This window comes from Epinephelus moara, chromosome 20, assembly GCF_006386435.1.
Source record: "Epinephelus moara isolate mb chromosome 20, YSFRI_EMoa_1.0, whole genome shotgun sequence".
Lineage (NCBI taxonomy): Eukaryota > Metazoa > Chordata > Actinopteri > Perciformes > Serranidae > Epinephelus > Epinephelus moara.
Window position 1 is genome coordinate 20,759,688 of NC_065525.1, and position 13,492 is coordinate 20,773,179.

Sequence of the window (13,492 nt, forward strand, 5' to 3'; positions counted from 1 at the left end):
TATGCCTTCTTGTAGAGAAATACTCTCTGTCACAATTAAAGGAGTCACAGTTTTACAGGAAAAGAAAAGAGCCTGACTAGTACTAGTCCAATACTGACTAATGGCATTACAACATAAACGCAGTATTCATCTTTCTTTATCACACCTTAAGTTTATGTTGACATACACACACCATGATTTAATGAAGGACACTGTCACAGTGCAATGAGTTAATTAGTACGCTTCATTTCCTTTCCTGTGTTTAACTGGTTTTAAACAAACCAACCAATGCTAATTACAGAGAAGGTGAAGGGAGAGGCTGTCTATTGTGTCTGCTTTGCTTGTCATTCAGAAGTCGATGCAGATTTTGTACTATGACTGGACTGAAAAGCAGTGTGGGTTAAAGGTCCAGTGTTTAGGATTTAGGGGGATATGTTGGCAGAATTGGAATATAATCTAATAAGTATGTTTTCTTTAGTGTATAATCACCTGAAAATAAGAATCGTTGTGTTTTTGTTAGCTTAGAATGAGCCGTTCATATTAACATTGGGGGTGGGTCCAGTCCAGAGTTCTCTATGTTGCACTACCATCCTTCTACAGTAGCTCAGACCAAAGAAACCAAACACTGGCTCTAGATAGGATCATACACGTCTTTGCGTTAGTCACCGTAGTTAGCAGACCCTCTAAAACAAACTGAAAAGCATTGGAAAAACACAGATTTTTAATGTGAAACTGCTGTGTTCAGACTTTTTACCCATTTAAAAATCACCAGGTACGTTTGTTTTAAAGAGGAAGAGACCTCTATAAATAATTCAGCTCCTGCTAAAAACTCCTTAACAATAAATACTGAAAGAATCCCAACCAGGACTTCACGCTTGGCACACTGGAGAAGATTTAGCTGGTTGCAATCTGCAGTCTTCTCTGCTAGATGCCCCTAAATCCTTCACACTGCTTCTTTAAGAGTCACTTCATATAAGTGTGTGTACTGTCACAGCCTGGGCAGGCCATCCTAACCCTCTGTGATGTGTCTCGTGTGTGACACAGGTGAGAAAGTGGAGAACAAGCAGGTGCTGGTGAACAAGTCCATGCCAACTGTCACCCAGACACCACTGGAGGGCAGTACCCAGCCAGGCCAGCCCCAGTACAGAGACGTGCCCATCAGGTGAGTGCACTTCAGCTCCCAACACCACACCCACCCACCTCGATGTGGACCCACCTGTTCAGCTTCTGTATGAAAAAAAGCAGCTAAACATTTTGATTTCTTACTATTTTTCCTTTTCTTTCTGCAGCTATAAGGGCTCAACGGACTCGTACATCGAGAAGGTCATGATCTCATCCAACGCTGAAGATGCCTTCCTCATCAAGATCCTCCTGAGGCAGACCAGGAGACCGGAGATCGGAGACAAATTCAGCAGTCGGCATGGACAGAAAGGTGCCAACCTCCGCACTGTCACACCGTCTGCTCTCTGAAAAGAGCAGCATGTTGAGCTTAAACCTAAATGTATACATGCAGAGGACTGTGTTAGTCGTCACTACTTGGAGCCCAGAATTTGAACCTGTCATGAATGGTTGCAAATGACCGAGAAAAAAAACAAACTTTGGTCGTCTCTGTGCCGGAGCATTTGTTGAGTCAAGTCCCAGTAGCTGTTGCTCTGTCACTGCCCCCCTGTCCTCATCTTTCAAGAGCTCTTTTCAATTAATTGGCTCTTTGTCCTGTGCCAGACTATGCAAATTTATTACACCCCAGCAGTATTCTGCTGCTACTGGAGAAAAAGTGTTTACAACCTCCATTGTTTTGCAGCACCTCCCCTATAGAGGGCCTGTATGATGTTTTAATCAAAAAGCTAACTGGCGCCATGCATAATTTACTCTCCTCATTACCGCGGTGGCCACTGGGCGGTCAGCTCAGGATGGGACAATGTCTTCTGTCTCGGATAGTGACGAAGAGAGAGGGGTCGCCAGGGGGTTAGCTGGAGGAGATCTGGATGGAAAGTCCCAGATGTGCAACTGGTGTATGACTGGTTTTAAATCAGAGCTCTTTGCGGTCACGTTGAGGTGTTCACAGCTACTTCAGAGTCAAGAAATGCTTGTGAAACTTAGTGGGATTGTTTTTGTTTGTAGGATCACCATTTTCTTTCTTTTTTTTTTTTTTTTTTACAAATATTTCAAACTGAATCATAAATTAAAGTTTTATTATTTTATTAGAATTTGGTCGCAGCGATAGATCTCACAGCTCCTCATGACGAGTCTCATAAGTCCTGGTCAGCAGAGCAGAATAAGTTAATTATTTACCGGTCACACACACACACACACACACACACACACACACAGCTGTGGAGGTGGGGGAGGAGGTGGAGGGGTTGTCAGTAGTAGGGGCCCATTGTGCGAGCCGCCAGCGTGGGGCTGTATGAGCTGTGATGGAGGGCTCTGGACCCTTGCTGTTGTCTTGCCTTTCTCTGCTGATTTCATGCCTCTTTTATCATTCACTTTCACACAAAACAAACAACACCGAGGATGTCTGCTATGGGAACTAGTGTCTCTCTCTCTCTCTGAGTCTTTCTAATCACCTTCTCCTCCATTTTCCACTTTCTTTCCACCTCCTCTTTTATCCTACGTTTACCCTTATATTCAAACCTTTTTTTTTTTTTTTTTACTGCCTTTTCTTTCTTATTTTTCCCTTTTACCTTTTCTTCTGGCTCTGCCGCACTCGCCTTTTCTCCTCTCTTTTCACCTTCTTCCTGCTCTTGGATGACTTTCCAGCAAATCGCTGTGCTTGTTCCCAGTCAACATCCTGTTACTACATCCTGCATGGCATCAACAGGCGGCTGTGTCGCTGACTGGTCGGCTAATAGTGAATTTTTCCCACGTGCACGGATTCAATTTCTCCTCTCCAGTTGATCCCCTCCACTTCCTCTGAGTTAAACTGAAAGTCATGGATGTGTAATCCCAGTCTCCCTGTCAAGCTAAGCACCTTTCTCCACTTCCTGCTCTCCTTCTCTTCTCTCTTTCTCTTTTTTTCATTTGCAAATGGGCCTACAATCTGTTTACCCTGGCCAGGGAAGAGTGCTTCGGCCCCTCAGCAAACATTTGCACTCACACTTAAACTCCTGGCTACCGGGGCGCTCGTCCCCCACATCATGTGAATCCAAAGAGGACCCTGTCTGTCCACATGAGTATGGAAATGTCATGCTCTGCCAGACGTCTACACCAAACCTCCCTGAAGCAAAACACAACAAAGTTTTACTAGAAGTTTGCTAATTTTTTTAGTCAGAAGTGTGTGGCTGGTGTCGTTAGTGGGCTTTAAAAGAATACCTGTAAAATGACCGCGTGTTATGTTGAATTCATGAGAAAAACTTATGTTTTTTGCATGCCTTGACATTGAATGGAGAATCAAACAAAGGGGAAAATCCTTCACAAATAGTTAAAGTAACTGAGGACCACGGTAAACAAGAGCAAAACTATATCAAAACATCTGTTTACAGACTTATTTATCAAGTCGTATACTCAGTACTTACTGAACAAGTGCATTTTCGCTAAAGCTGTCACAATATAAACCATGTCCACCTGCGAATAGCATGCATATGAGTGGCACTTAAGCAGATTTTAAGCACACTCCAGTGCCTGGCACGCTGCTCGGCTGTGCAAGAGACTATTTTTATCTACGTGTTTTAAATTGTAACATCTTCATTTGATGTTTTATCCAACGAGCTGTCCAAAGTTATCAGATTTACAATGATGTTAAACGGAGAAGCATCTGATCCTCGTGTAAGAAGCTAAAACCAGCAACAAGTGAGGCATTTTCCTAGATGAATTACTGGAACAATCAAGGGAATATTTAAATACATTTTGTTGAATTTTCAAATTATTGCACCATTAATTGAAGATAAATCACTTAAAGAAATTCTTCACCCACAATATAACTATTTGTACATCAGTTAGTCATGCAGTGTTACCTTGAATTCATGAAGAAAACTTTTTTCTTGCAGCCTCCATGGAAAACAGCAAGCATATTTATTGATTGGGGACCATGTTTAACCCTAGCAAAACTACATGAAAACATTCATGAATAAACTCTCACACAACTCGCGCAGTATAATTCAAGTCTCATGTATCCTTTCGTATGCTCAGTACTTCTCAAACACATTTTATATTGTTTTTATATTGTAACATTTTAGTAAAAATGCATGTTCTGGAACTACTTAGCATACGATTGGATAAATGAGACTTGAATTATACTGCACAAGTTGTGGAAGAGTTTGTAAATGGATGTTTTGATATAGTTTTGCTGTTGTAAACATTGTCCCCAGTCAATCAATAAAAAAATATGTTGGCCATTCTCTGTTTCATGTTTTCTTCATGAATTCAAGGTAACACAGCGTGACTAATTGATTTACAAATGGTCATTTCCTGGGTTGAGTAAAAGTGCTGGTTGTGCGTTATCTGCAGTTTCTGTACAGTCATAATGCCAGAGATGTGTGCATCAACTTTAATTTTTTTCTCTGTGTTTTTGCTTGTGTGTGTGTATCAGGTGTTTGTGGCCTCATCGTTCCACAGGAGGACATGCCGTTCTGTGACACCGGCATCTGTCCAGATATTATCATGAACCCTCACGGATATCCCTCCAGAATGACGGTACGACTCCGCACAGCTGTGCACGAACATATTTTGTTGGACTGAAACTAAAAGTCATTTTCAACACAGATTAATCTGTAGAATACTTTCTCAAAATGTCGTTTCACTGTTTTGAATTTAAGATGTCAGAAAACTGTGCCGATAACAATTTCAACAAAAGCGAAGCATTTAAAATAGGGCTGCAACAAGCTTTTTCCATGTCAGTTAATCAGATGGTTATTTTCTTGATTGACCAATCAGTGGTTTGGTCTACAAATTGTCCGGAAATTGTGAAGCTTGCCTGTTACTCTTTACCCCAGCCCATGGAGATGTCTCCCAATGTCTTGTTTTGTCTGTCCAACAGTCCATAATACAGAGGTATTTAGTTTACCATCATTTATGAGAAATTGAAGCAACAAATGATCAAATTTGAGCCTCTAGAACCAGTTCATGTTCTGCATTTCTGTTTAAGGAGAGACTATAATCATTTTTTAGTTATAAAAATAGTTGCAGATTAATTTAAGGTCAATTAATTAATTAAATAATCATTTAATCACTAATATTCTGTGTTACATTTGTCAGATCAGTCACCTTTATTGTGGTGAAAATTTGGTGATTTGACACCTCATCCAAAACCTGTCAACCTATTTGTTTGTTATTTGTGAGTTCAGTCTGAATCACCTTCGTGTCTGTGTTGACCGTCGCTCTTCTTAAGTTTTTTTGTCGGCTCTTCCGAGACAAAACCCTCATTATCCCTGCTCCTCTCCTCTCTGGGTTATCATTGGCTTCCAGAGCACACGTCCATTGACGCCGCTAAGCAGCAATCTTACTGTTCACAAACAGATATTTGTTGCTGCGGAGACGGCTGCCAGCGAAGCCACCGCCTGTAGCAGTGTGTGGAAGTTTTATCAAACATGCACAGTACATCTGAACTGTAGGATGGTGCTGAATGTGAATGACACGAAACTTGGCCCCGGTTCCGCCGGCTTTTTGTCCCTCGCACTGTAAAAACTTGAATGATCTTTACTGCTAGAGTTGTCAGTGCCGGTGTGTTTGCACGCTGCGGTTGTCATGGCAAACACTCAGAAATGTTTGGCTCGGGAGGATGTTTCTGTGGCCTGAGAGTGAAATGAGAGTAGGTGTTTCCTTTTATGTGACGGGGTCAGGGGTCCCCTGGGCGTGACCTCAGTGGAATTGTTGAAATCAGTCATCCTTAGACTGCCGGCCCCACCCCAACGGGTACATGTGTAATCTAATCTCACCCACAATATCAACATTTGGTGCCAGGAGAAAGTGTAAACACAAGAGATTTAAAGCCATTGTTACATTTCTGGACTTCAGAGAGTGTGTCTGATTCTGTCAGGTGGGAAAGTTGATTGAGCTGCTGGCTGGGAAGGCGGGAGTCCTGGACGGACGGTTTCACTACGGTACGGCCTTTGGAGGCAGCAAGGTGAAGGATGTGTGTGAGGATCTCATCCGCTATGGATACAACTACCAGGGCAAAGACTACGTGACCTCAGGAATCACTGGGTAATAAAGAGTTCATGTTACATCCCATTAAACCAAACTCATACACAGGTCACATTACTGGTTGTCTTACTCTTTCTGTGATAGAAAATTATCATATCCAACACAGTGATGTTGATAGTGAGTCCAGTGACCCACAGGTGGTCATTTGAGTGGGTTACAGAGAAATAAAGTGGGTCTCAGAGCTGCACAATTACGGCCAAAATGATATTGCCAATTATTTTTATCAATATAGCGATCACAATTATTCATTGATTTAACAAAGCTTTTGCTTCCATGTTGTGCCACATTCCTGCTAAAATACAAATATTTGCATCTAAATAAGACTGGTCCTTATTCATAGTGAATTTACTGGAAGCAAAATATAAATAAAATATGAAAATCCATAACAGCGTCGCTGTAAACCTGAAAATAAGATTACTTTCTACCGGCGATCACTACATACCTCGGTGCCATTTCACCATAACTGCCGCCTTGGTGCACAGAACTTCAGACACCCTGGGATGACGGTGGGCAAGCAGGTGTCAGATCTCTGCAGAGCACCAGAATTGAAACGCCGATACATCACTAAAAGTATAACCTCCAACAAAGGAATCGCTCTCAGTCACCTTTGTGATATGATAAATAGATTAAATAAATATAGATAGATTTTGGTTTTGATTTTCCAACAACATAGCTTGTAAAAATATAGCAGCCAACTGTCAATTGTAGGATGTCTGAGCTTCTCAGAGACACCTGAATGCATCATCCTCATGATGTTTTCAGCATCAAGTGTTTTTAAAGCAACCCCTGCTCCCTCCTGCATCACCACAAGACAATAATCCAACTTTGATTTATAGATGAAGTCTTAAAATTAAAAGTCATAACAAAAGCCAACCACAACAAAGTGATTCAAACTGTTTGACCAAGACTCAAAAAACCCACAGATATTTATTTTACAATCATCAAATGTTATTTACATTTTTTTTTCTTTAAAAAAAAGTAAGATAAAATAATGATATCTATATTATTGAATTGTATCCTATTAAAGATATTCTGTAGTGTAGTGTTGACTCCATCTTTATGGCTGCATTAGCTTGATATCTGTGTGTTGTCCTCAGGGAACCTCTGGAGGCTTATATCTACTTTGGACCGGTGTATTATCAGAAACTGAAGCACATGGTCCTCGACAAGATGCACGCCAGAGCCCGAGGCCCCAGAGCTGTTCTCACCAGGTAAAATCAGCGCACCTGTTGTAATCACATAGAAATAACAAAAATACAACAGTGTTGCTGTTTTATATCAAGATCTCTATTACTCTAGTGATAATATTATGTGCCTGTCCCGTTATCAGACAGCCTACGGAGGGCCGCTCCAGAGATGGAGGTCTACGTCTGGGCGAGATGGAACGTGACTGTCTGATCGGCTACGGAGCGAGCATGTTGCTGCTGGAGCGCCTCATGATCTCCAGTGACGCCTTTGAGGTGGACGTGTGCGGGCAGTGCGGCCTGTTGGGATATTCTGGGTGGTAAGTTGAACATCTTGTTGGTGTCGATAACATGCAACAGTATTTTTAGTCCATGCACTGTGAAGATTTGAAAAGGCATTGTATGACACCTGGAACAATAGATGTCAGAGCGTATGTCATTTACTCACATGATCCAGTGTGCATTGAAGGTAAGCTATGTAGAAATTGTTGTTAACTGTAAACAGTATCACCAGTAAAGGGGAAAGCCAACCCTCAGATTGGTGTTTCACCTCGATATATGTGATTTTTGCGCTTTGTCCGCAATATCCGTAGCTTATCCTCGGATGCATCTGGTTGCTACCTTTCACAAATCCCAACCTGACCTGCGCGAACTTCCTGAACACAGCAAAATACTGTAAGAAGAAATTATGAAAAGACAGGCAGAGGGCAGAGTCTCTGCAGATAAATACACCACCACATAGTTCTAGTGGGTCATAAGTGATGATTGAGAGGGATTATTTATTTTTGAGTACATACCCTGTTTTTTTTAGGAAAATCCTGTATAGTATTACGTTAGTTAACATTTGTATCTTTATAGTTTATGATTTATACACTACCCCATTGTAACTGGGCTCTCATTGGCTACTAGGTTTGTATGCTTGGGTCAAACTCTGGTCCTTGTTCACCTCTCAATGAAGCTAAAAATCTGACAAACTTACCATTTCAGTGTATAGTTTTGTAGTTTTTAGATTGTTCAGTGAAAGCTTTCCCCAGGTTCTTTTAAAGTGAGGTAAACTAAAATAAAAAAGTGTTATGAGTTTGTCCCACCACAAGAAAATTCGTCACTACTCACTCAGCTCAACTTAAATGATTAAAAAAATCACCAAGTATCTACAATTAGGTGTTAAAATCATGAAAAAGCAGTGTTCTCTGCTCTGAAACGCTGGGGACATGTCCGCAGAAAGGAGCCACTGTAAAGCCACAGACTCGTGTTAGCACCCAGCAGTATCTTAACATACACACTTAAAGCCAAAGAACGAGCCGCTGTATGTACAATAACAGCCTCCCTCATTCGGCAGCTAACGTTAGCAAAAATCCCAAACCCACAGCAGTGAGCAGTAACTACCGGTGGGCCGGGTTGCCAGTCCAGGCTGGTAGACTGAAATGTGCATTACTGACTTTTTTGGCTATTTTTTAGCTATTTTGGTAATACTTATATGATTTAGGCATTTAACAGAGATGTTTATTCATGTATTTATTTGACTAAAAGAGCCCATAGAACTCGTGGAATGTAGCAAACTCACCAGGGTGAACGAAACAGCACTGATGCTATGTGCTCTAACATTAGTTTTTGTAGAGTGGGGGAGAGGTTATGATAAGGATGCTCCAGTGCATCAATGAGCTATGATACAGGCCCGCCCAACAGTTTAACGGTCTAACTCCACACTTCAGTACTATACAATTCCCAGTTTTCTCTCATGTTTTGAACAGGTATTTTTTCACATATATAATGTGTTCAGACAGAAACCTCTGGTTTTACTTTACTCAGACTTTAGGAGCCCAGAGAAAAACGCTGCTACAAAGGCTTGAGTAGTTTAACATAAAACATCATGTTTTCACACATATTATAATGCAGACCAGAAACTGGATGACAGAGTCAAAACACAGGACCTGTTCAGTAACAGTCGAGATGTTGGTCTGTAAATTTCTGATATGATTACAGGATGACACTGATGATTTTTACAGGTGACTGTCGAACCTGTACTTAGATCAGATGGAAGTACAGTCATTATTTCTCTGTTTTATGTCTCCAGTCTGATTCTCAGTTTCTGTCTTCTAGGTGTCACTACTGTAAGTCTTCCTGCCACGTGTCCTCCCTGCGCATCCCGTACGCCTGCAAGCTGCTGTTCCAGGAGCTGCAGTCCATGAACATCATCCCCCGACTCAAACTGTCGCGCTACAATGAGTGACCAGGACACAGGACAGGGACAGGGACAGTCTATGTGAGTGAAAGAGTTAGAGATATTAATTACAAAGTCTGCAATGGACTGATTGCAAAAGACATCAGAGCTGTGAATGAGCAGAAAGAAACAGGTGAAAGGTTTGAAAAAAGTTAATATTTTGACATTTTACTTTGTGTTCATGAACTAAAACAATGAAGTTTCTCATTTATGTTGATACTTTCGCCGTTATGTTTTTTTATGTGTACATAATAAACACAAAAACAATATTTTGCACTCCGCTGCTGTGTGTGGTAATATTTGATTATTTTAACTAAGTATTTCCTGTTTAATTTCAAATATTAAAATAGGCACTTTGGAAAACTGCTCCCAAATCTAGATACAACTTTTGATCAGGCATAAATAATAACACATTAGGAAAAATAGCAGTAGTCCATGAGGAGTTTTAACCCTTTTCCTTTTGTTTCTTAAAAGACAAAACCTTTGCTTTTGCATGTTTTAGTGCTACAGATCAGGGCCGTTATTCTTTTTAATTTTGCTGAAAGGTTTTCAAATCAAACACAAATATTTTAGATGGTTGAATGTGTGTTGTTACCCTTCAGGCAACCACTGGTTTTCAGATCAGACACCTGAAATGCCCTTGAGTTTGAGGTAATCCAGCACAGTCGTTGTATCTTGCTTTATTTTTCCCGAAGTTTTCTTTCTGTTGAGGCATTCAGGTGACGTTCCTGCTTCAAATGCAGCCGCAGACATTTGTTACGTGTCAGACCCCTCTCGCTCTGCCTCTTCGTTTCCTGTCTGCATCTCTACTGTACTCTAACGAAGGCAAAATGTCACAAACGTAATCTCTAAAATAAAGAGATCACTGTTGGGTGGTAACACAGCTGAAAGTATAAACTCGAAGTAAAAGTCTGTAGGGTCACTTATGGTGCGTTCATGTGCTGATCAAAGCTCCAAAATTTATGATTTGACATTTGGCAGCTGAACAGTGTTTAATTCACAAGTTACTTCAATAAAAATTCCAGAAAACAAGCAAAAACAGGAAATCATGAAAATAATAATATAAATCCTCTGTTGTTAGGTGGATTATATCACATGGGTGATTGTGTAGGAGGTCAGTGCATCAACAAGGAGCAACAATATCAACAACAACAGAGTAAAAATACAAATAACTCATGGTGTGATTGCACAAGTGAAATGTCAACTTCAGGTTGGGCAACATAATAATTGAAATAAGTATATTTTCAGATATTGATACATGTCACAATTAACAAACTAATAAAAATGCATGTGTTTCACTGTAATGTATTACATGAAACCATATGTGTGCAACAAACTTAGTTTTTGTACCTGATTTTTGATTTTGGGGCTGCAACTAATGATCATTTTCATTAGCGTTTAATCTGTCGACTACTTTCTTGATTAATTGATGAGTTTGTTGGTTTATAAAAATGTTAGAAAATTGTGATAAATGGCCATCTGTTACACAAAGACCAAGATGATTTTATCAAATGTCTAATTTTGTCCGACCCAGAGATATTACGTTAAAAGTTACAGAGGAACAAAAGCAAAGCAAAACAGCAGCTTTCACATTTGAGAAGCTCAGACCATAAAATATTGTCATTTTTTCCTTATAAAAATAGACACAAAACAGTTGTCAAAGTTGTTGCCAATTAATCCAGTGGATTTCAACCTTTTTCATGTCAAGGACCCCCAAATGGATACATATTAAGTCACAGACCCCCATGTGATAAGATTTCGTTTTAGGGATCTCCATCTGAAAATATTTTGGTTGTTAGATATGATTAAGACCAGAATTCTAGAGTTAAGGAGATAACCATGGAGGAAATGAAACCTATGATCGGAATAGTCTCTCTTCTGACTCACATTGGGCTCACTTCTATAGTGAATTGGGAATGATATGAAACCTCATTTTTCTTGAGACACATAGAACTTCCTCGAAGACCCTGGGTTTTCATTTGTAAACATTGCGTACGTATAAAACAAGGCCTGAAAGAGGCGTACGCCACTTTCCACACAAAAGTTGTGATCTATAAACACAGATTGATGGGAGAAACTTTGACCCATGCTTACGAACATTTTGGAGACTGAAATTGGCGGCGCAGACGGTGAGGTGGAAGCCTGATTGTAAAAATTGTCTAAAATATTCTTTGGCGCACGCCATTTTTGGCTTTTGTCTGTATATTTTTAGTATGGACGTTACATATTGTTTTATAAATGAGACCCCTGGTTGAGAACCGCTGGTCTAATCGATTAATCAAATAATCACTGCAGCTCTGTTGGGTATTTTTTACAGTTTGAGATAACATAACCATCACTAGGGATGTTCCTAATGACTAATTTCCTTGACGTTTAAACAGAAGTTTAAAGATGTACTTGTCTAAAAGTAAGAAAACACTTAGAAAACAGCCAAAATTTAGCACAATTTAATTAAAAAGTTAAATACTGTCCGAAAAAAACTGGCCTGTTATTAGAACCATTTGAAATGTATATTTCAAAAGCCAAATTGTATTTTAAATGCAGCTAAAATGTGTGACACTTTGCGGCCCTCGTCATGAACATTGCACATTATCTAACAAAACAACTCACTAAATAAAAGTTACCAAAACATATATTATAATTAATATAAATCTATAGGAAATGCATTTTACAGCATTTTCAGTGAGTGAACTCAATCACATAAAATTATAATAATATAACTGGCATTTCTCGTGCTGACTAGTGAGAGTGATGTTCGATTGACTAGTCGACTAATTACACACATCCCTAAACATCACTACGTCCTGATTCTCCTGGAAAAACAACGCAATAATACTAAGTTATCAGCCAGCTCAAATTCAACTTGATATTCATGTAAAATGTTTCCACATATTTGCTGCCTAATTAATTAGAAACTAATCAAAACCATCAAAAGGAGTTTTGTTTGGGGTGTTTTCTATTTTTTACTCACACACTAAGATGTTTTGCAGTAGATAGTGGAGGACCACTCTCATATGAATTTAATGTGATGAGCAGACAGCTCAGTGCGGACATACAGAAACACAGAGCAACACCCTTATTCATGTCAATAGGAAGAGAGGGCTGCTTTGAGTCATATGGTTTCCTCCTTTAAACCGAAGCCTTAATACCACCAACATGTCGTATGTAGCGTAACCGTACCCCCCACTCGCACATACACACACAACTCAATTGGGGCCTTTTCACTGAACAAAAGCAGTACACATCCGTTTGTGCGGGCAGAGTGTGTGAGAATTGGAAGGGTGGAAGAGGCTCTTTTGGTGGCTGCACCTGTCCTTTTTTATGAGGCTCTAATAAGCAGATAACAGGATGAAAAAAAAGGGATGTCGGACTGAGGACTGAGGGAGACGCAGACTCCACCTTCTCCTTATTTGACTGAAATTAATTAGATCCTCCTTTGAGGTCACGGCTTTGCACCAGCCACCATTTAGGCCTTTGAATATTGTGTCATTAATGGGTCGTTAAGTGTGTTTCTTGTTAAATCTTTTCCTAAGCACTTAGAGTCTTTGCGGACATGGCAAAATTATCAAAATTATATTATGATGATAGTTTTATTTTTAGATTTTTCTGTAGTCATTTTGACCTGTTGCTCACTCCAGCAGCTTCTTTCTTCCTACATGAGTCTAAATGGATGCTCAGATGTGTTTAAACAAACCCTGTGCACAGTGTCCCATGAGATGTTGCTGCCACCCTGTTCCACACGTGCTCCCAGGTGGCTACACGTTGTGTGTATGTCTGTGTGTGTGTCGGTGAGTAGCAGGCAGCAGTGGTGCCCACGCCTGCGCACTGGTAGAGAAAGTCCTCCTTTGCTATCCATGGTGTGGTGAGTAATTCAGCCATAATCCGCCTTTCTCCTCTCCCCTCTTCTTTCCCCTCTCCTCTCCCCCTCTCCTGTGGTTCCATTCATATTCTAATCACAGCTTTCCCT

The 13,492-nt window shown here is 40.2% G+C and overlaps 1 protein-coding gene across 1 annotated transcript in view; it reads left to right on the top strand.

Annotated features, from left to right (window-relative positions):
- Positions 1 to 9,801, top strand: part of polr3b (polymerase (RNA) III (DNA directed) polypeptide B) — a 31,333-nt gene extending 21,532 nt beyond the window's left edge. The window contains exons 22-28 of the mRNA XM_050073970.1: positions 1,024 to 1,141; positions 1,269 to 1,411; positions 4,508 to 4,611; positions 5,954 to 6,120; positions 7,218 to 7,331; positions 7,451 to 7,624; positions 9,405 to 9,801. Of these exons, the coding sequence (XP_049929927.1) occupies positions 1,024 to 1,141; positions 1,269 to 1,411; positions 4,508 to 4,611; positions 5,954 to 6,120; positions 7,218 to 7,331; positions 7,451 to 7,624; positions 9,405 to 9,534 (950 nt within the window). The 3' untranslated portion in view covers positions 9,535 to 9,801. The remainder of the gene's footprint in view (positions 1 to 1,023; positions 1,142 to 1,268; positions 1,412 to 4,507; positions 4,612 to 5,953; positions 6,121 to 7,217; positions 7,332 to 7,450; positions 7,625 to 9,404) is intronic.
- The last annotated feature ends 3,691 nt before the right edge of the window (positions 9,802 to 13,492 follow it).